Source organism: Apus apus, chromosome 4 (assembly GCF_020740795.1).
Source record: "Apus apus isolate bApuApu2 chromosome 4, bApuApu2.pri.cur, whole genome shotgun sequence".
NCBI lineage: Eukaryota > Metazoa > Chordata > Aves > Apodiformes > Apodidae > Apus > Apus apus.
In genome coordinates this window covers 20725564-20749103 of record NC_067285.1, presented here as the reverse complement: position 1 = coordinate 20749103, position 23540 = coordinate 20725564, and the positions used below count along the sequence as shown (strand labels likewise).

The 23540-nt window shown below is 38.5% G+C and overlaps 1 protein-coding gene across 1 annotated transcript in view; it reads right to left on the bottom strand.

Annotated features, from left to right (window-relative positions):
- Positions 1-6337: 6337 nt before the first annotated feature.
- Positions 6338-23540, bottom strand: part of TM9SF3 (transmembrane 9 superfamily member 3) — a 46594-nt gene continuing 29391 nt past the window's right edge. Inside the window, exons 10-15 of the mRNA XM_051617012.1 lie at positions 16539-16678; positions 14582-14650; positions 14341-14487; positions 13835-13918; positions 13653-13729; positions 6338-9275 (exon numbers count right to left, since the gene is read on the bottom strand). Of these exons, the coding sequence (XP_051472972.1) occupies positions 9208-9275; positions 13653-13729; positions 13835-13918; positions 14341-14487; positions 14582-14650; positions 16539-16678 (585 nt within the window). The 3' untranslated portion in view covers positions 6338-9207. The remainder of the gene's footprint in view (positions 9276-13652; positions 13730-13834; positions 13919-14340; positions 14488-14581; positions 14651-16538; positions 16679-23540) is intronic.

The following is a 23540-nucleotide window of genomic DNA, read 5'->3' as shown; positions in this document are numbered from 1 at the left end:
GGATGCCTCTGCTATTTACAGCAACTCCACAGGGAAAAAGCAGATGCCCAAAGCCCAGCCACCTCATCGGATGCTGGAGTCTAAAGAGTCATCTCACAACGGCCAGCCAGGTGCTTCTGTACAAATTCAGCACTGCAAAGGGCAGCTGCTGCCCCAACAAGATGTTACAGACTGAGGCTGCAGCAATTGTTATGGTTCACTCACCCATCCTCTTGCTGCTCAACAGACGCAGCATTTAGCAAAGACACCATACCGGGGAGCAGAGAAGAGCTGGCAAGCATACAACCTCAGTGCGGGTTCTCGGGGTGAAGGTGCATACCACAATCTCCCCGTTCCATAACTCTTCACTCCTTCAGCTGCATACTTCTAAGCCCCCACAGCAGGATCTTTGAGCAGTGTTTCCCGTTACAGCACCAGCTCCAAACCCTCCCTTCACTCAGGCAATGGCTTGCAATCAGCTATCCATAAATCTGTCACTTCTAGTCTACAGACATGAATGATATGTGGGCATAAAAAGGCATAATATGATCCAGGCATCTCCTCAGCAGCAATGCAGGCTACCGCAGACCATTCCTGCTTCCCCTCCACCCCACACCCCTCCATTTAATATTGACTTCCCAGAAAAGATAAAGTCAGGAAATTAATATCCTCTCCAAATCTTCATGGTGGCCAAAAAGGCTTCATCAAACCCTGGCATGAAGACCATGGTCAAAAGCTCTGCTGATCAAACGCTCTGGAGTTTTCTACAATGCAAAGCCCATTGGGTACAGACAAACATCCACCTGGGGAGGGAGAATGGAGGAGACTCCCTCCCACAGGAAGGGGGAGCTGGCACAAGTTACCCACTTTCCACCCCAAGTGTCAGGTTCTCCTTCTATCTTCTGTAACACAGTGCTGAGGAGACACAGCCCACTTAGCTACCCAGGGGGAGGGGTGTAGACAAACACCCAGCAGAATAAATTGAGTAAGGTAACTAGAGCCATCTCCTGAGTTTTATACTGCTCCCACACACACCAACCCTGAAAACTAGTACTTTTTTTTTTTTTTTTAGGTTGCTGCTTTCTATGATTTTGTCAGATAAAGAGGCTAATGGTTATTGTAAAAGGAAAGAAAGGCTGCTCACACCTCCATGCTTCAGAACAACTCCCATTTTTTATGAGATAGTAGCACTAAGTGCTCTTTTCTCTGTACTTCATAGAGAAAGTCATGGCAAAAAGTACAGGAAGCAAGCGTGGGTCAACAGCTTCCTTGATCAGTATTAATTAGCAGAGCAAGCACTGCCCTTGTCAGCAGTGTAAAGATCTGGGCTGTCGCCCACTATGAACAAAGTCTTTTGACCACATGGAAACTCTTTGTTAACCCCTTCCAAGATGTCAACCTGTGTTGGGGAGCCCCAACCACTTCTGCATACAAAATCTCTATTATAGACATGGATGGACATACAAGAGGACATCCTTCAGCTTTGAAGGAAGAAGGGAGCAAACTAAAACATGGATCCTTAATTGTACAATTAGAATGAGCTCATGCGCAAGTTCTGAGGAGTCTAGTACTATTATTAACATACAAACAAAAACGTTTCCCCATGACATAAGGCTCTGGAAGCCCCTAATACGAGCTGCTCGACCTTTCTGGAAATGGCTCTCAGTAACAATCATGACATTTTGCAACTGGCAGCCAATGCAGTGCATACCAAGTAATGACTGCTACCTGGTGTTCAGAAGATCAGTTCATGTCATCTTGATTGGCAGGTGCCACATCAGTACAAGTAAGTATCATAAAAAGCCCCGTGAAAGTACCTTTCTCACCTGAGCTGGTAAAAGTCAGTGAAGTTTCACATCCACAGTGCAACTCGTGACACCAACAGTTAACTATCTGAAAACAACCCGTATTCATCATTATCAAAGGCAGCCTTTTCTTTTGCAGAATCCCTCCTGCCCAATACATGCAGACAAAAATCCACCATCACTTCAAGCCTTGCTGAGCAAAAATGTACACATCTCTTTCTGAACAGCATCCATGAGCAAAGCCATGTGGGAGCTACTTAGTACTGATGGAATATCCCTGCACACAGAATGTCCTGAGGCCAAAACACACACACCCAAGGTTGTTAGTTCTTCCACAAGACCTGCTTCTTCCCTCTTACCAGCACTTGGGTCTGTCAAATCTTCTGCTTCGTGACACTCTAGCAAAGGCTCATTTACTCTGTTAGTACCATTACAGGCTTCCTGTCCTGAAGAAGCCTGTTCACTTTCTTCATCTAGTTTTATCCAGCCATCTATTGCTCTTAACTCCCCTTATCACTCATAGAGTTGACCTCTCTGAGCATATTCTTTCTTCACCAGCTTCACTGCTGCCATTGACAAATCCAGGTGACAAAACGAATATTGATCTCTCCTCTCTCTTCCTTCCACGACCAATTTTATTCTCTCCTGCAGTAGGCTGGGGGTGGGTTATTATTTTATTTTTTTTTATTGCCACCCAGAAAATACCTCTTGTAAGGTTAAATTATTCACTACCCAAATAAGCTTTAAAGCTGCTGACACATATTTGCTTTAAAGTGTTCCAGGGGTTCTGAAATCTGCTGCACAGAGCTCACTGCACTCTCACACTCACCCATGCATTAACAACTCAACAGACACTTAACAATGCAACCCTGTTATACACAAGCAGTGACACTTCAGGAAGCTAGGAGTAAATAATCCATGGTTGGAAAACTTTTTGTTCACTGAAGTAGCAGCAGGCAGGATTTTAAGTCCTCCCATAAGAAAAAAAGCACCAAACATTTCCCCATCATTACTGCAATCCATGAACAGTGTGAAGAAAAACAAGCTACTTCTGGGGTGGTTTAAGCTGTAGTCAGAGACAAGCTGTGGGAGGCAGGGAGAGAAATCTCTCTTATCTGGATGTATGAATTTTGGCTTGATCACTGCTTCCCAAACTGAAGTATGTCAAACTGATGTTTCATTACTTCGCTTAAAAATCCATTTTGAAGGTTCATACAGGACTCAATTGTGCTTGGAAAGCACTGAGAAAAGATGGTGGTTTCAGTGATCTCTGTGGCATGGGTAAGCAGGAAGGCATGAGAACACCTTTGGAAAAGCATGTGTCAGTTCAAAATTCTGAAAGGTGAATCCACTGGTCTTTCCAAAGTATTTTTTGCCATAGGAAAAAAATCTTCCCCCCCCAAAGGGATAGCTTTGGGAAAGTAAAAACATTTCCCCAAGGCTCTGCTATGACATTAAGATAGGAGAGTTGCATTTACCTGTTTGCTCACAGGCATCCTTCACAGATGCTGGTAGCACATTCTCCCCGAGTTCAGGCTGTTTCACATCAGCAGGTAGAATTTAATGATTATGTCAAAAAAGTTGAGATGCTGCTTGATGGAAAAATTCCTTAGAGAAGTTTCCCAAGTGCAGTTCTGCAGAAGATTTCTGTATGTAGATTAGTCCATAGTATATCTTCATCCAAATCACACATCTGACCAGGAAAAGTGATTTCCTATTTCATGATCTATTTAGCTACACTTATTAAGAAAAAAGTGGTACATTTCAGACAAAGGTGGGTGGCTTGATCACCTTCTGGTAGTGAGATATACACAAAAAGAATTCTCAACAAAATTCAATTTTCAGCTAAGCAATTCAAATTAATAAAAAATTATCTTGCAATTGTCTAAATGCAAAACTTGAGTAACCTAGTAGCATGTCTTCAACTCTTTATAATAAAGTCTCAAATTCTTGCAGGCAAATGGGTGTCTATAAAACCACCAGATCTCTTTTAAAAACAAACAGTAGGTAATGCTCATTAATTCACCTGCAACTCCTAGACAGATCTTAGAAGCAAAATAAGGAGAAAATTTCATACTCACTCTTACAGCTACTCCTCTGTAGCAAAGCAAGAAAAGTCTCATGCTAAGATAATAATGTAATCCATTTTTCACAGCCCAGCAAAGTAATACAGCCAAACCAAGACTGTGGTGATTCAGAATTAAAAAATAAAATAAAACGGCATAAAATTAACTCAAAGGGAGCAGCCTAGAAAACCTCCATGCCTTGTCTAGTCTTTAGTACACCACATGACTTTAAAATTTCTGAGACAAACCTTTGGAAAATGAGAATGAGCAGCCTCAAGTTTCCCTGAGTTCAGGATTGCAGGATGTTCTGAGCTGTGTCCGGAAGCTTCTCAAAAAGAGTTAGTTACTGTATCTCTTTAAACTTCCAGAAACCAAGTAAAAGCTTGCCCTGCACAGCCTTCAGGAAAAAACATTCACAGTGCTGCCTAACTGCAGTGTTGTCTTTCTAAGCTGGTCAGCTTGTTCGACAGAACTTCTAGAGACTGGAGCTTTTGGCCCAGACCCAGCACAGCGCTTCAAGTTTATAGGGCTTCAGTCTCTGCCTTGATGAATTGGAATCTGTCAAGGTAACTGCTGCTTTATCTATCACACAGAAACTCCTAATTCTAAAAATGCATTTATTTTCTGGAATGCAATGCCAGCTGAAGGGAAAGTACAAATGTGTATAGTTATGTTTTGGAATGTCCCAAGCCTGAGGTCTTGAGGATGATCTGTCTAGAACACAAAGTTCCTAGGAGTTGGTCATTACAAGAAATGAAGCCTCAGCGCAGTAGAACCTCCAGTCAGCATCTTGCTCTGTATTGCGTTCTAGGAGGCGGCATGAAAACTAACCTATGAACAAGCCAAGAATGCTGGTAGTAACTAACATCACCTCCCTTGCTCATGGAAGACAGATCTTTGGGTTTTGGTTTTTTTTGTTTGTTTGGGTTTTTTTTGCAAAAGCCTTGCACCTTGGCAAACACACTGATGAAAACCATGACTGTAACTGGTACAGGACTGGAGGCAAATTATACCATAACAACAAATTTGTCTCCAGAGGCCTGCCTTTTGAATAATTAGTCTACCAGATAAAACAACTTCTTATCTTTTTCCCAATTGAGCTTCTGCCCTTCGAAATTACTCTCTCCAAGAACCACTTGAGTTTACTGGAACTGCACAAAGCCTTCCAGATTCATAATTTCTTTCCCCCCCCTCCAAAAGCCGTAACACAAAAATTGAAGAAAAAAATTCAGAATGACACTTAGTCATAGAAGAAACTACTGTAACAGCCCCTTCTCACAACTGAAAAAGCACATCTTGGGTAAAACTGCAAGATTTGAGGAGCTACATACAGAACTTGCACACATACATCTCCTCAGAAAATTAGGAGAATCTCCTCACTAAAACTTTTTACCAAAACACAAACATTCCTTTGCAAGGCTCATTTCTCTACTTTTGCCTTTTGAAAACAAATGGTACCAAAACTCTTTTGTCAAAAAAAGGAAAAAAAAAAGAAAAAGAAAAAAGAAAAAAAGCTCTTGAGGAATGCAAACCATAAATCTGCTTGTTTTAGACAGCAGCACTGCTAATAGCCATTGCAAGACTCCTGCTACCAAAGTGCATTTAGCTGGAAAAGATCCAAGGGATCCAAAACTGCAAACCTTTGCCAACCTACAGTGCCAAATGAATCTTAAAATTAACAGCAAGTTGCACAGTTAAGAATTAATTCAAGAGAACAGGACCCCTCAACTGCAGCTCCAACTATTCAGTTTACTTGCCCACAGAATGGAGCAGAAACTCTTTTTTCCTAAGCTTATGCTTTTCGGACACATTCCAGTGAAGAAATTGCTGATGCTCTCACAGCCATTCAATTTTGCTGTCTTCAGGGATCTGTGTATCTATATCCATTGGGCAAATTCAGCTAGATGCTGGTGACGCTGAAGCCAGAGCAAAATGTAACTTTCTCATTTGTGTTACCTCTGCAGCTGTAATAGTGGTAAGGATGTGCTATTGATTTTTAGCCAGTTCAACCGTATTAGGGTTTTGGGTTCATTTTTTGGTTCTGTTTTTAACCTGAAACTTGTTAAAGAAATACACCTAGAGTATCATACAGAAAACAATTTAATTGTGTGCCCTTTATAAACTTTGGAATGTAATTCTGCAGAGGAATTATTAGACCATGTTGCTTCAAAACATTCAGACATCAAAAAAAAGAGCATAACGTAACATTTATTTGCAGTCTCCATTATCTCCAATCCAGCGTTCACCAATTTTCATACATCAAGTACCAGAGTGCCTTCTATGTGCCCCCTCCTCAACTGAAAGCTTTACAATTTTTTTTATCTAAAGCATTTGATCAAGATCAGCTATTGCTACACAACTATTTACCCAGTTTTCTGGCCTTTGTACCAGAAGTGGGAGGAGAAAGCACTGAGTGACTAACTGAAGAGTTATCAAAAAACTTCAAGAAGCAGAAACTCCTAAGAAACAGTGATGGGAAGAGGAGTGTTTGCCCTAAGATCTTTATTTCTTCCATAAAAAGAGGAAGGACGACATCATCTAAGCAAAGAGCTTTCCAATTCTATTAAGTAAAATGGTTCAAACTATATCCACAGAGGGGCAAATAAATAGCCTTGCCTCAAACAGCAACCATGAAGACAAATTGTGGAAAACTGGTCACATTTTGCACTCCTTCAGAAACCAAAAGGAAGGGGGAAAACCAAAGCAAATCCTCAGCTTACCAATGTGCTAGGGTAGAAGTATAAAAATGTCAATTACTTAAAACACAATACTTCTCCAGAGGAATGTGCTTGCAGAAACAAAAGCGATGCCTGTGCAGTATCTTTTCAAAGTCACTTTAAAAGTTATACAATCCTATCTGGATATGCAAAAGCTAATAATGCCAGGGGACAGAGAAAGCAAGTAGGCAGGCCCACCATTCTGTGGCATTAAAAGGTGATTAAATGAAATTCACAAATAGTTTAGTGACATTTCTGATAGACTTATCACATAGCAGTGCTCTAAATAGAGAAACAGACCCATTATCAAAATATTCCCTTTAAAAAAACTTTCATCGTGGCAGGGTACTTATTGTATTTATTGTGTGGATAATGGCTCCTCACTTCAGATTTAGAAGAACATGGATGAAAAGAGGGCTTCCCACAGCTGTATGCACTAGCAAGAACTAGTAAAAACCCATTCTTTGATTAAAGTCTCCATGTTTTGCAACAAAGAAAAACTAACTGTTGACCAGTTTATAAGCTCATCTTAAAATCAGCCTGTAGTTAAAAAAACTGTAAAAAAATTACCTTCTGTTAAACAGCAGAGTGTTCAGCTACAGACTTGGAGCAAAACTTAATTCTTTCCTGATACATTGGTTAAAATTTGCCAGGGAAATCAGAGCTGAAAGCTCAAATTTTTTCAGAAGCCATATATAGCAGGATGCCTTGCTTCTCACTATTACCTACGTATCAGTTCAGTTTCCCCAGCCTGCAACCTGACCCTGCCAAAGCACGGTTGTTTATTATTGTGGTTTCTGCATTATCAATATCTTTTGTAGAGAAACAATTCAGCTCTAATCAATACAAATACTTTGTTCATTTTTGAAATTCAGGTAGTTGCCTTCTCCATGGCAGGTGCTTTATTTCAGACAGCCACACTGATTAAAACATCCCTATATGGCAGATGCCTCAAAAACCCCTTAAAATAAATCAAGCTGACTGGATCTCAAATCTGTCACAAGCATATTCAGGACATTTCTAGCTAAATATAGTGCATAATTAACAGTCATCTTAGAAAGACATGACCTTTATTTGCCCATTTATTGCAGTCCACGCTTACCCCCACCTTTCTCAGTACACTAGCTGGATCACAAAACAGATTTCTCCACAAACACTTCAGCCAAGAAGAATCTTTTTGGCCTGGTCATCCACTTTGGGGCTGTATTGTACAACACAGTTGTAAGTAAATTCTGAATTCAAAGCATGGGGTTTTGATACTTGAAAACCACACTAATATTGTAGACAGAAACTGGCATTTAGCAGTATTGCCTTTTCAAACATTTTCAATTCCAAACTCATCTATTTTCACAATCAGATAATTTTTGTCTGAAAAGTTTATTTTAGTTTTCTGAACACTCTAAAGCAACTGTGCTTTTGATGTTACACAAGTGTCCAGACAGGATTAACAAAAATTAAAATGTTCTAAATTACAAATTGAATTTTTGTAGGAGCTTAAGAAAGGAAACAGAACAGAAAAGCATGACATACACGCATTGTGAAGAAACCCCAACTTTTCATGCAATGGCAGGCAAGATGTAAAAAGCCACCCAAATTCACACATTTTTACACCGAATCATCAGAAAAGTACTCTGTAGTAAATCTGTACATCCAAATACATTTGGAATCTACACCTAAGTTACATTATTTAATGTTATATACACTTATTACCCCTTGTATAATGCCTAAAGGAAAATCTTCATTCAAATCCAAACAAAAAAAATAATGCAAGACTAACTTGGAAAAAAGGAGAATCACTTTAGACATTCAGTTAAAATGTTGGTTTTGTTTTAATCTAGACCTCAAAGTGTTTATTAAAAAACAAACATTCCTCTTCATTTAACATTTTGCTTTCTAACTGTACAGTAAATTGCATTGCAGAGAACACATCCCGTCTTCAGACTGTATTTTCTTTGGATGGATTTAAGATGTAGCTGATATTACTTTAAAGATAAATAAAGGGAAATTGGTCCAACTAGAACAATAGCTGATATATTACATGCATATGGGGGTTTTTATATATTTTTAAATTATTTTTTAAACAAATGAGTGTAGAATATAGTTGGTATCGCAAATAAACCAAAAAGCACCTGGAGTCAAAATACAAAACATACCTCCTGTCCTGGTAATGGCAGTAAAAATCAGAAAAGTAATCTTTCTGGAACGGCATTTTTATATATAGAAATGTTAAGTACCAGGAAGACTACCAATCAAGTAGTTTTAGCAGCCAAGTTTCCCTCTTTTTATTGAATGGAACAAATGCTTTAAATAAACTGTTTGTCCTCTTCACTGAAGAGAGCTAGTCTATTCATCTTTAATGAGCTAGGCTTTTTGTTTTTTGATATTTTTTTTTTGGGAAGATTAGCCATGTACTGTAGTAATGCCTACTGCATATAATCCAAGCATTTGCTGTGAACAGTTGGAGAAAGCAGTCAGTAAGAACCTAGGATCAATGAAATAGATGTTACTTTTAGCCTTCCACAAAATGGAGACCCATATAGTGCCCAGTGTTAAAACCCAAATCTCTTCTCGCTCTTTTTGTTGTGCAAGTTCATCCCCGTGAAAACAGGAACTGATCCATAGTTCAATTTTCTGATTTCCTTAGTCAATTTTCACATTAGTGTAGATTTTACGAACAAAGGCACTTGTTCCCATGTAACCAATAGCTCCTGCAAAATAAACAAAAACCAAATATTTTAGAGAGCTCATCATGAAAATAAGACAGCAATATAAAGCACACATGCTTCAACAGAGACAGTCACATGAAGCACACACTGCACACAGAAAATTATTTACCTGCAATACTTGTTCTCAGACTCTAATTATCCACTCTCCCAGTGAATGTCTGGCAAGAACGTCCCTAGTCTAGCAATCTAAATCCATTAAGCCATCTTACCAAGAGGCCATGCTCACTTGGCCTCGATAAATATAGCAGCCCCCCTACTGCTGCCAATAACTGGGTCCCTTTTTCTGAACAGAGGGTAAAAAACACACAATCACCCACTCTGCAGGGAAGGTGGATGGGAGGGCAGGTTTTTATAATAAGTTACATGCCTTCTGGATGAGTGTTTTATTGGCAGATGGCTTTTTTCTTCCCACAAGGCACAAATAATAAGAGGTCCCCATCCCAGGAGTCTTAAACTCCAAGGAGGTCTGTATGAGGAGATTAAACTAGTAGCAGTTAGTAGTTAAAGGAAATTGCAACCTGTGGTTTTCAAATTAGTAAGAGTCATGAGCAGAGCAGGCATTGTCACAGCAGTAATAAAAGAACAGGTCACTGCGTTTTTGATAGGGGCAACAGTTTATGCTAAACCCAAAATACTGCAGGACTAAGGACATCTAGAAAAATAAAGTAAATGCACTGAACAAAGATCTGTTCTCAGAAAGAGATCCAGCAATGTAACTGGTCAAACCCAGAACCTCAGGTTTGCCAGGCTCAGTAAAATACTGTTCTATCTACAGGGAATACCTTCATCTTTTCCAAGCAAAATGAGAGTAAATCAGCCTTGTGGAAGTCAAATTGGCTAATCCTCAGGTTAGAAGAGAAGTTGAAAAAAATCAAGTAAGAATTGGAGACAGCTGCTGTCAGGTTGCCAGAATAACAAAAAATACAGGAAGAAAAGGACAGAGAAGTCAGGGCCCGTAATACACTACAGAGAAGATAACTGCTAATATCAAATGTCTGGATGCTCAATAAAGAATGGACTCTAAACAGAAAAGGTATTTTTGATTCCCTGAAGCAATACAAAAAAGCCCAGAAGAAAGCATAAAACATTTTCAGTGATCTGGGATGCACCAGGTCTGCTCAAGAGGTGTTAAATATAAAAGTCTAAAAGTTTTCTGCACTTTGTTTTTCAATAAAAATATAAAGCTTTATTGCCTTTAGAAATGAAGGCCATATAGGCCTGCAGCTACCACTGCTCACTAGTTTTTCAGAACTTGAAGAGTTACTTAAATCCTGGGAACTGATGGGATAAGTCATGAGGTCATCCATTAAACTCTCACAAAATTTTTGGTTTTAAGACTCCCAAAAACCCAACACTCCTATCTAATCAGGAAATCTGCACAAGGCAGACCTGATGCATCTTCCCAATGCTATCAGTGAGGTAAAGAGCCTGTAGAGTCAGCAAATGTAGAATTTGTATTACTAACTTGGACAAAATACAGCACACACAAGATCAGGTTGCTGCTTGCAAACCTTGAATGTGCTGGGGAAGGCCTGGCCATTCAAGGAAAGACCAGTACAGCATTCAGACCGAAGCAGGGGCTGTGCAGGAGGTGAAGTGAGCTTGGAGGCATACAGAACACAGATTCTTCTGTCAAGGAACTCATCTTCTGTCTTATGCAGTAAATAGACAAAATTCAAGACTCATTATGTTTTTTCCTGTTAAAGCAGACACTGCCAACAGATCCAGTGCCCATTTTAGTTGCTAAATTCAGATACATTACAGAACTTGTTATTTGAGGGTTCTTCTAGTGATGTGATGCCAGATATCACAGATTTGGGAGAACTGTGTTTCATTTGAGATCTAGAGAATGTGTGCATGAGATGGAAGTAAGGGGGAGGAACAGAGAGTAGCAGTCACATAGAGACCACAAGCTCTCAACTCCATGAACAAATCATAACCTATTCTGAATCGCTGGAGCCCTAGCCATGAAGGCCACTAAGGGCCAATACCCAAGGCATGGGTTAAGCCTCAAGGCTACTTCAAAGGCATTGAATAAAACACGGACTGGGAGGGGAAACTCTAGACAGCGAGGACTAACCAATGTCCTCCTGAAACAAATGCAGGACCAGTTGCCTCATTTGAATTAAAAAACAAAACAAAAAACCCAAAAAAACAACATAGGAAAGGAAATGAATTTATTAAACAACTTATCAGATTATATTTATAACTTTGTTATGGCCTATATAAGCTTAGCAGAAAGAGACTGCGTGCATATTTCAGCAGAACAAGCTCTTAAATAAAGAGAAAAATCCTAATAGCGAGGAAAAGTAACCACAAAACACAGAAAGACTAATTCCCATCTATTTCTTCAAACCAATTAACAATTAATACAGTTGTGACTTTGAAAGCACAGAATTTTTTTAAAAAGCCCTTCAATCACATTTACAGTATTCATCTAGATGTTGAAGTGTGCTATTGCAAGAAGCCCTTCTATACTACCTTGCTTCTAAGCTATCCACTGAGTTGGGGAGTAAGTTTTATTCTTTTCTGTCACTAAGAAGGAAACGTGAAGAATTCAAAAGGTTTAGAAGTTCCCTACTGTCCAGTCCCAGAAATGACATGCTCTGCAGAGGTCAGCAGACTTTGTGGACCAAAGCATCCCACTATGTGTGGGATCTGAATTTGCTAGGTACTGTCAGAGGAACTAAAACCCAAGTCAGATGATACAAACCTACAGAGTTTCCCTGTGGCTGCTTTGGACCCTAACTAGTTCCTCTCACATCCAGCTGTGTGATACTTGAAACACCCATTGGCGAGAGCCTCCAAAACATGGCTCTACCCACATTTCACAGGAGATGTAGTCAGTAGCACACACACTGCATAATTCTTTAACACAAATGTCTTTGTTAGACCTCAATGGCAGCAAGTTCCTTAGACAAATGCTTTTTGACAGGGGATTTTTTTTTTTCTTCCCTTCACATGCTGAAAATGGGAGTTCTCAGAAAAAGGAATGTTACAGCTTCTTTTCCAACACACTTAAAAAGACAAAAAGAAATCTCAAGAGAGCTGTGGAAATGAAGTTTAATGTGTTAAAGTATTTTCTTATTTTGAATAATTTGGATTTTACTCTAATATTCCATCAAGTACTGTCCTACCATGACAAGAAAGCATTCGACAATCTCCCTTATCCATATTTTAAAAAACATTTTAATTACAGAAACTGGTGGACAGGCTTGGCTTCTGCATCATAGACTTTTTAATCAATACCAGCCTGAGCACTTTAAAAAGAAAAGATTAGAGCTGAAATGTATAAGCCTATTAAAGAAAAAAAATGGCTGCAAAACTACCAGAACAGCAGGGAAGTGTTGCAATGTGCCAAGAAACTGATGAAGCAAGACTAGATTGTATGAGAGAACAGGGGAACAGGTACTCAGCAGTTAAGAGATTATTTCCCTCCTCTTTTCATAAAGCACTGTAAAATTACCCACCCTCTTGGAGTGTATCAAGAAATGTGTACTTCACAGAAAATAAGTTCCTGTAAGACATGATGCAATTCAAATACCTAAGTAAAAGAAAGCCTTCCACTAGAGTCTACATGATCACTCAGTACTCAAAGTCTTAAATAAGGATCACACATAAAAAGTAACATTATAAGAAAGTGCAAAAGAACCATGTAGCACTTGGGGAAAGTCATAAAGCAAAGGACAAAATTATAGCTAACAGCTCAACAAGTATATTTGACTTTTTCAGATGAGCTCCATGCCAAGAACTATGTTTTGTTTTGCCTTTTTTTCCCCTACATATTTGTTTAAACACTATCTTAAAAAGCAATTAAATCCAGCCACACACAGAAGCACTCTGCATTCTCCTCACCTCTGAATACTCCAATACTTATTTATCAAATGCTAACCTGAGGTGTCAGTCCCTTCTGTTCTTGTCACTCTCGTATATACATGCCACAAGATACAAATGGTAGTGTCATCAGCACTCTGATACCATTGATGCCTCAATGAGTATACCTAGGTCCTTGTATTGGAGCAACACTAAAAAGTGCAAAACGAAATGCTCACATGCATTTCCACTTAATTTGAAATTTGTTTTGCAGAATTTTTTTCTGAATATTGAGTCTTTCAAGCTTGCACTGAGGGTGAAATCCTCTGCACAGTACATAAACTATCTTCATATCAGAAGACACAGACACCTCCTTTATTAGGTAGGAAGCAAGCATAAGCAGAGAACTCTTTTTAGAAATTGTAAGCTTTTTTGAGCATGTCTTACAGACATACACATTCTACCACCAAAACCAGAGAGCTAAAATCAGAAACATGACAGTCTGAAAAATTCTCATAGAAATCTATCAATATATTTGAAACTTACCACACATGATTCCCAAAGCTGTGCTAAATACTGCCATATAACCAAAGTAAAATGATGTTTGAAACAAGCCATACATCCTGAAAAAGAAAGGAATTTATTATACGTATTTTCCTCAGTTTCTCTCAATAAATTATTTGGCAACGTAGAAATGTGATACTCAAAGCAAGAAAGCTATCACTTACTTTGTCTTGAAAAAGTAGTAGTAAAAGGAGTACATGTAAACATAAATTGCAGTTGATGCCGCAGAAAGAAAGCTTGTCCACTGCCTGAAAGTAAACACATGTGTCCATCATCTATCTAACAAAAAGGCTTCCCAAGAAGATGCACAACACACTAAAACTCTACCCAGAAAACAAAGTATCCTGGTTCTACAGGCTTATTTAACAAAATCTACATGTTGTCTGCTATAAATGACAAAGCTTCTATGGTAACAGCTACCACTGACACCAAGTTATGACCTTTCTTCATATTCCTGTCTGCCTTTACATGTTTTTTTATACACACATACATTCATGCACAGGTGCACATACACACAGAAAACTCCTGTACAGAAAGGATCCCAGCATTTCTATTTTTCCCCTACAGCTACAATCTGGACACTTTGAAAAGACCCATCTAGACCAAACAACATTACTTTTCTATAAAACTCTCACAATCTGGTTAACTATGCAAATAATGCACTACTTACCACCTGTAGTCCTCTGCATTTAGCAGGAAATACGTACAAACAATAGTCACACAAACTGTCACAATACAGAGGATAACCAGAACCAACATCATAAAGCCATAAACATAGTAGATCTTGTAAGCCCAGAATGAAGTAAAAATGAAGTACCTGAAGAGAGTAAACAAAATATGCAGATGATTTTGTAATTGAACTTAATTCATGATACTTTTACATAAAATTGGCAAAGAGCTGAGATACTCACATTTCAATAAAAATTGATCCAAAAGGCAGGATTCCACCTAAGCAAACAATAACAGCTGGTTCCATGAACCTGAAACATATTAAGATTGGTTTAAGGAAAACTAATCTTTCATTAATAAACATATCAAGACATAAACAACGTAAGTCTTGTGCCTATCACCTACAGGCATAAGGTATAGGCATCCACCCAGCCTTAAACACTGTTTAAAAAGTATCTCTGCTGCCCAAAAGGGCTTAAGCAATCAGGCCCCATAACATGCACTATCGAATGAAGGCAGAGAAAACTCAAAGCTGTTGATGGCTCCAAATACAGCAAAAAGCACAAAGGAAATTTTGCAGGATAATGGTTATATAATTAAGAACCAGTGTTTATTTTTTATGCTATCCTGAATCACGAGTCTACGGCCATAAAGGAATACTGAGCTACCTGTAGATGATACTGTCACTTACTAAAGGTGACCTCTATGTAGTCCTTGCAATGATAATCAAGCTATTAACCAGTGATTTAATTTGCAGCTTCTTTTATTATTTATAGGGAGACTTGTCTAAGTTGATGGTGTGCAATTTCATCATCTTCAAGAGAAGTATCTAATTTATTTTCATCCGTCATGCTGATCCAGAAAAATCCCTCAGATTCCCAAGATACAGGTCACAATATAAATCAAATCCTACCATCTGAGCTGCACAACCCACCACTAACAAGAGCCTAAGTGTGCTGCACTTTCTGGATAGCGTGGGCATACACGTTTCAGTGCTCCCTTCACTTTGTTCCATTCCTCTGAAGTGGGAAAGCAAGAAAAATCTATTTTAAAAATCCTCTGAGGATATTTTAATTTCCATAGCTTGCTGCTTCCATCTCAGAATTAAATTAATAGGAAAAAGTAACTGCATTCAGGATTTTCCAAAAACTCAAGTCTACTTTTTGAGACTAGGCATCTACTCCTATATATTAACTTCAAAAATAATGATTTATTAGCAATTTACACCATATATCTTGAGTATTTTAGGCACTGTGCCATCAACAAAAGTGCAGAACTGCAGGCAACATCGCAAGCTTCTCCTCACCATCACACTGAAAATATGTCTCAGCTTGTACATGGAGATCATTAAACAGAACATTTCTGCCTCCAAGGCACATTCAATCCTAAATCTGTAAGAGGCATTAACTAAGGAGGAAAGGTTTAATTTCAAGATACCCAGAGAGGAGAACTGGGTTTGGACCATCCCTTTTACATAAGAAACTGAAGAGCATTTCAGGCCAAATGTCAATCAGTGATCCAGGACTGTAAAATCTGCTACAGCTATTAACCATTAACTGTACTTGTTGTTTTTAATCAACAGAAAAATCATACTAAGCAAATATCAGTGAAGGTGATTTTCTAGACAAAACTAAGTTTTAAAAAAAAAGTTATTCTACAGTAACTAGTCCAGAGGAGGGCCATGAAGATGATCGAAGGACTAGAACACCTCCCTTATGAAGACAGGCTGAGAGAGTTGGGGATGTTCAGCCTGGAGAAGACAAGGCTCCTAGGAGACCTTATAGCGGCCTTTCAGTACCTGAAGGGGCTACAGGAAAGCTGGGGAGGGGCTTTTTACAAGGGCATGGTATAGACAGGAAGAGAAGGAATGGCTTTAAGCTGGAAAAGGGTAGTTTTACATTAGCTATTAGAAAGAAATTCTTTAGTGTGAGGGTGGCGAGACACTGAACAGGTTGCCCAGGGAGGCTGTGGATGCCCTCTCCCTGGAAATGTTCAAGAACAGGTTGGACGGGACTTTGAGCAAGCTGGTCTAGTGGAAGGTGTCCCCATGCAGGGGGGTTGGAACTACATGATCTTTAAGTTCCCTTCCAACCAAAACCATTCTATATTTCTATGAAAACTTTTAATGATCATATCTGAAAAGAAATTTTAAATGTTCTGAAGTGAATACATCTCGTTAACATTCACGTAAGTCTTTACCATTTTTTCTCTGGTATAGGACGAGGCACTGCATTGACACGACATGGAAAATTAGGCTGTCCTGACAGGTTTCGGCCAAGAATAGTACCAACGAGGTTCAGTGGAAGAATGACAAAGAAACAAATGCAGCACACTGCCACCTGTAAGCAAAAAAACAAAAGAATTTTCAAAAAGCAGGTATAAGACGACAAAAGAAGATAACCAACATGCCCCGTATATATTAGTCTTTAGTAGTTAATTGCTGTAGAATCACAACCCTAGTTATGAACCATTAGTCAACATAAATAGATGTATTTGACTAATGTAATTATTATTATTACCTTGACAAATGGAAATTTCCTGAGAAACTGCCTAGTAAACATTATTAAGAATCTTTTCTTGCATCCATGGAGAGAACAGAACCATTACAGTTTTTGTGGGTTTTTTTACTGTTTTAATCTAATCTTTATACTCAATACACTGGAAGGGAATGAAATGGAAATCTTCATGGTACTTAATCACTGAAAATTTTGTCAGCTTCTCTTCAACTTTTGCGAAGTATGCTACCCCTAGGAGTTAACATATAGCAGTTAGGAAGTTGCAGACAAAACTACAAATACTAGGTGCAGTATTTTTAATCCAATCCAAAAAAGAAACCTAAGCTAGAATTGCAAAGCCATGTCAGAATGCTACCAATCAAAATTCTGGGTTCGATTTTCTCCACTACCCACCAACCAAGTACAAAGAACATGGGCTGCCAAAGACATGAGTGACTACTGGTATGCACAGGTACACAATTCAGAAGCACAATGGCTCTATTTACATACCAAGATTAGGTTTATGCACAATGCAGAAAAGTCAAGCCAATGTTTCAGCTCTTTCCAATGGAACAGCCTCTCCTGAAGTTTTACCATGAATCACTGTTTTTCCAGTATACATATGTAGCTCTGTTTTTGCTATTGCTTGAAGGCAATATATTTTTACCTTCCAAAATGGGTAAATTAGAAGTGCTTAGCAATACATTTTCTGCTCATGACACTTTAGCAAAAAATGAATTAGCATTAGACAATTTGTTAAGTTTTTGGTATTGATAATTAAAGACAGAACAGTTGCATGTAATGCAGTAACCAGTTCCAAATACTGACCCTGTGACTTTCTCCATGCAAACATACTTTTAAAAGCACTGTTGCCTGAGGCTCTGTGTACACCCTGCTGCCTCGTGAGCATAGCAGTTATATTCTTTCACTCCATCACAACACTAAGTCCACAGCAGCAGATTTATCCAAAACAATGGACAAAGGACCAGGTCTAAGAGCCATACACCGACTTAAGAAGCAGTTAATCTGGGATAAATTAAGGCTGTTCGTATATGTCTACAGAAATCTACTGCAAGCAGCTGAAAAGCAAAAACTGCTAGGCTTCCTGAGATGAGGAGCTGCACCACATTACCTCAATGCAAACTTAGCATTATGTCAATCACAGCAGTTTAAGGCAACATCTGAAAAAAGTCAGTGAGTTATCCCTCTATTACTGACTTGCACCTCAATACTAGCCTAGGCCAGATGTGAGTGGAAAACATTGCCTGGGGTTGGATGGAGCAAGCCTTCATGCTTCACAGAAGGGGATACACCAAACATGTGGTAAACAATCAAAAGCACTGTCCAGACTGCTCTGTATATCTTTGAGGAGAGGTTGTTAAAGAATTACATTGTGAGCCACTAAAATATGAAGCTGTAGTGGTAAATAAGGAAAAGCTAAAGGCGTAGTTACACTTGCAGATAAAGCAGATTTTACATAATTAATACATGTTTATCTTCTTCCATTACTTGCAAAAACACAGGCAAGCAAGCATTGTGTCTTAGGTAGGGCACTGAGATTGCCTATGAATAAATTACAGGAGAAGTATACAACTGACTCGCTTACTCGACTGCAGGTTCTGCCACTGAAAACTGCTCAGTCTAAATGAATGAGCAGATGAGACTTTTCAGAGAAAAATGTCAAGAAGGATTGGAAACATCACAGAACATCATCTTGAGTGCTACATTTACTAAAATCCTGGCCAGAAAGTCTCAGCTTGTTTGATGTGCAGTGGTTAGAAGAGACGTTCAAGAATTAAGGCCTGGACTGTATCTAAAGATCCATGTAAATCAAAACATGACTGATATGTAACATCTGCTATTGTATTAATCATTTGGCTGAAAAATGAACTGATTTTGGACAGAACAGCTAGCATCTTCAGTGAAATCTAGGAAGCAGCATTAGGTAAATTCAATATTTTGTCCAACAATAAACTGACTGTGTTAATGCTATGCTACGTTCTGAGACAGCTGGAATTGCATTCGGGAGTCTAAAAATTACCTGAGATAATTTTGCAGTGCAAAGGAGGCCCAACTAGTACAGGCTCAAGAATGCCTCCCACTTCCAACTGCCTCTGATAAGCTCTCCAAGGTGATAAAGATACAAATACATCTTAACCCCACCCAGGTAACAGCAACCTCCTGGGTCTTAGTAGGCTGTCCAACACAACTGGTGCTGACCTCAGTAGCATCTTCTTTCTTGCTTTCAACTTGCTGTCTGACTCCAAAGCAGTCTACCTGCTTTGGTAGACTGATGGATACTGAAAATTAATTTCTTCACTCTTGGCAATTATAGTCTTCTCTGGATGTGAGAGCTGACTGGAGATTGCTGGCTTTTCTAGCCTCTGCCTCTTCATGCACATTCCTCTTCATTTCAGATCTGAAGTGAAGACACTGCCTCCCTTCCTAGCTGAACAAGTAGCACCTATTGCCACAGATGGCAAGTGTGATAATGCAGGCTGGGCAATGTCTAAACCTAGAGAGTTCAATTCCAAAGTGAACTAAACACAGCACTGGGTACACAAGGGTCTAAACTGAAAAAGAAATTAAGTTATGAGATTCATGCCTCAAATATTTCAGAGAATGAGATTACAATAGTGTAAGCAGCTCAGGCACTTACTAGCCTCCATTTCACCATCACAAATAAGAGGAAACAAAGAAGGCAAGATGAACACATGTACATGCTCTGACCCCCTGCAGAAGCACGTTCCTATAGAGGTCAGTCGTAACACACTAAATAAAATCAAAACCGCAATAATTGTTCTTGCATGACAGGCAGAGGTAAGAAAGTTAGGTCTTTGTGAGCTTCTTAAGTATTACTGTAATATCAGCCAAGAGAAATTCAGAGAGTAGTTTTTAACTATCACTTCAGAAAACAAAAGGATTATGCAAACAGCCAATCTACTACATCTACAAACCCTGTTATCCATTAAGCAAATAAGCACACATTCTCCATAATCCATATTACTGAAGACACGTTACATGAGTTTTTCTACCAAGACAGTACATTAAAAGAAGCCTATTTCATTTTAACTGTTGCCTTTTTGTTGTGCAAAATACCTGATTTAGTTTGCAGGTTTTAGTTGCCACAGAAGAGACTTTTAACCTCACCAAGTCTGCATTCTTTCTAACCCCTTTTTGTTTTGTTTTGATAGGGAAAGAATACTCTACTGCCCTTGACTGAATGTGCAGAATTCAGTTTCCTTGTTTGAAAAGAAACATTGTCAGGAGGGATGTAATTTATGTTCCAGTGCCATGTGTTTCATATTTTCTGACAACTGTAGATTAAACTTCATTCAAAGGTGATAATTAAAATTTTTATGAGCATATCTAATATTAAACAGCTACTGGCAGGCTATGGTGCCTTGACTGCTTAATGCACAAGGGAGAAAAGCAATAAAAATTAACTGTCAAAGTAACAGCTTGATCTCTCCTGTCAGCTACTAAAACTGCATTCTCAGTCATAAGACTCTCCCCCCATATAGAGGTTACTGAATCTGTACAGCAAAATGGTTTTCTGCGTGTCATCTGGCCAAACATTATACAGAACAAGAAAAGAGCAGAAGGCTTCAAAATTAAGTGTTGTTATTTTTATTACAACTAAGTTGTTAATCTAGGGTGCTGCTCTGGGTAATAAATTTAGGCAGAAGCATTAAGCTGTATCTATTTTCGGAAAAAAATAGGTTTTTGACTAAGAGTTCCACAGTCACTTTTCAAGCACTCTGAGGAACCATCCTGCTGAATATACATACCTAGACTTTCTTCTATCTGTAGGTAGCCTTATCTGGCTCAAGGTTGAAAATCTTTGGCACTACCAGGTCCTCCTGTCTCAGTGGCAACCAATACTTGTATCAACTTAAAGCTGTCAGGGATGGCTGCAGCCTGGATTAAGCTATCGGAGGAAATGCTTTTTCTAGCTGAAATAAGGCATAAAAGATGCAAACACTAGGGTCTCGATCCCAAGAGAAATTCAGTGTGCATAACCTTATTTAATTAAATCATTAAAAATGCATACTGGAAATGTTAGCCACACAGGAAGCTACTACTCAAACAAAACAAAACCACGACATCTTAAACAGTTTAACGGAGATGCATGGATTCTGCAGCCAGAATATTACAACAGTCATAGTAGTCTTAATGGAAATCTTTAAATTATGTATCACACACAGAACAACTGAAGCAGTCACAACTTATCAAATGCCAGAATTAAGATGATCCCTTCAAATTCAACCATGCTGTATTCTGTAGAAATTCTGCATTACTTAGTAAGTATTTCTGCATAGAAATACCATCACACTTCTCATAAACATATATGGAGTAAAGTAAGTCAAGGTGTTCACCAGTAACAGGATATACTAAACAAAATAGCCCAAAAAATCAAATTTGGGCTTCAAAGGAACAAATAACTGAACAGCACCCACTGCATTTCTATAAAGGTGAAGAGATGAGATAAAAAATCCAGACCTTTAGATCTCCTTCATATGCTTGGGAGTTGAAAGCTTTAAACCATTAAGTTTTTAAAAGTTTGCATATTTGAATAAAATCTGTCACATTCTTTATTGCATTTTGCAGGGAAGGGCAGCAGAACAATATCCAAAGGAGGAGATTAAGTCTTTGTTCAGGCTTATGGTGTATTGCACTACAGAAGGTTTGACACTATAGGTAAGATGGTTTGCATGTGTATTCAAAGGCAGAGTCCCAAGACTGAGGAATGATTTCAGAAACATCCTTTGGATCTTCCCAGTCCCTGCCACATCTTCAAGGAGATCCCAGACATCAGGAATGACTCCTACAAGGTGAATGAAGCTTTGAAGTCCAAAATAAACAGCAGTGACAGTGAGGTGTATGAATGTCCCTAAGAGCCAAATCAATCTGAGCATTTCAAGGCAAAATGTAGAAGACCAGATACCAGGTAGACCAAAGAGGCACCAACTTGGATGTCTTGGCTTTGACACCATCAGCTGCCCTTGCCTAACCTGTCTGGAGGGAGGAATTAAGTTATAGAGAGGATACTATCTAGTGGCTCACTGGGAAGCGGCAATGCAAAACAGGCAAAGCACAGGATGTCATATTTAAGCATAGCCTCTTAGCAACCTTTCAGCTCAAAGACGTTTTTTAGCAACTTAGTTTCTGCTTTGTCCAGATTTACAGTAGTCAAGAAGAGGTGGTAACTCTTGCCAGCAACCTAAATCAAGGAGGGTGGTTTCAATACCAGGGTAAAGGAAGAAATTTCTGTGTTCCAGTACATTTAGATGGCTAAGATTTTATTTCCCCAAGAAGACAGCAGCAGCAAGTTTGCACTAGAGAATTCTAGAAGCTTCTCTATATTGAAAACAAAGGTGAAAAGACACAAAGGTATCTTATCCATAAAGCCAGAATGCTTCCCAGGGACTTCAACCTGAAGCATAACATGGTAATTTCAAACTATTTTAATTTCCTTCTATAAACCAGCTTCATTAGTTGATCTGAAGTCATTAGAGCACTGCTTTTTCTGATGAAGTTTCCAAGTCATAACCTGCTCCTGTGAGAAGTCTGCTAACTCCACTCAAGTTTATTGCTACAGTCATAACAATTCAAACACGTTCATAAAACCCTGAGATCATTAAAATCACTGTGTATAAAGAGTCCTAACATCCTGATTAAGTGATCCCTGAAGATTTATATTCTCATTTGCTTTTGAGTGTACCTATTTCCATGATCTTAAAATACCAGTCAGTTGAACTGATTTACAAGACAAACTTCAGCAGGGGTGGAATTCCTTTCCCTCAACATTCCTGACCTCCAAATGGGAATACAAGTGAGAAATATGATAACATAAACACTTGCTCAGCAGTAAAAAAGAGCCACTTCACACATATCAAAGATCAATGTTGTAAAATTTTCTGACAGTTTTGTATACGGCTACTAGCTTAGGAAAGAAAAACCAATACAATATTCCTTTGGGACACTGGCCAACTGATACAAATACACCCAAAGATAGAATTTTAGTCTAATTGCTTGAGGAAGAAAACCAGAAAAATTAAGTGAGCAGTTTAGAAACACATTAACTTGATACTGCATTTAGTAGTTTTATAACAATGAATGAAATGTAAGAAGTTGGTATGTAGGCATGCATCGAAAATACTACTACTAAGGAGGTGACCAGAATCAGCAATGCACATGTAATGACTCCTCCATTAGTAAAAAAGTATTGAAAGCTTTTACTACCATTTCTGACTTCTACCACATTAATTCACCAACGTGTTCTTCATAAGTATTTTCAGTCACATACCGCATTCTATTATATCCCAAATAATACAATTTATAAGACAGAACTGGTGATACTAAGCTTTATTTTGTGGTAGACTTAAACTAAGAAGAAATCCAAGGCTACTCAAACATCTCTGAATAGATTAAACAATTTAACATCAGAAAAACTGACATGCAAAGAAGGGAGCTATAAAAAAAAAGGTTAAATCCCAAGATCTCCTATAGATACTGCAAAAAAAAAAAAAAATGGCCTTCCTATATTAAGATAATTTTTAAGTTAACAGTGCTAATGCATAAAATTAGATAAAGCAATTTTATAGTGCATATTAAAAAAAAATAAGTCTTCTCTCAAACAATAAACTTCAATCAGAAGTTTCCTACATTGTATTCACAGAATTATTTGAGGTAACTTGAAAGG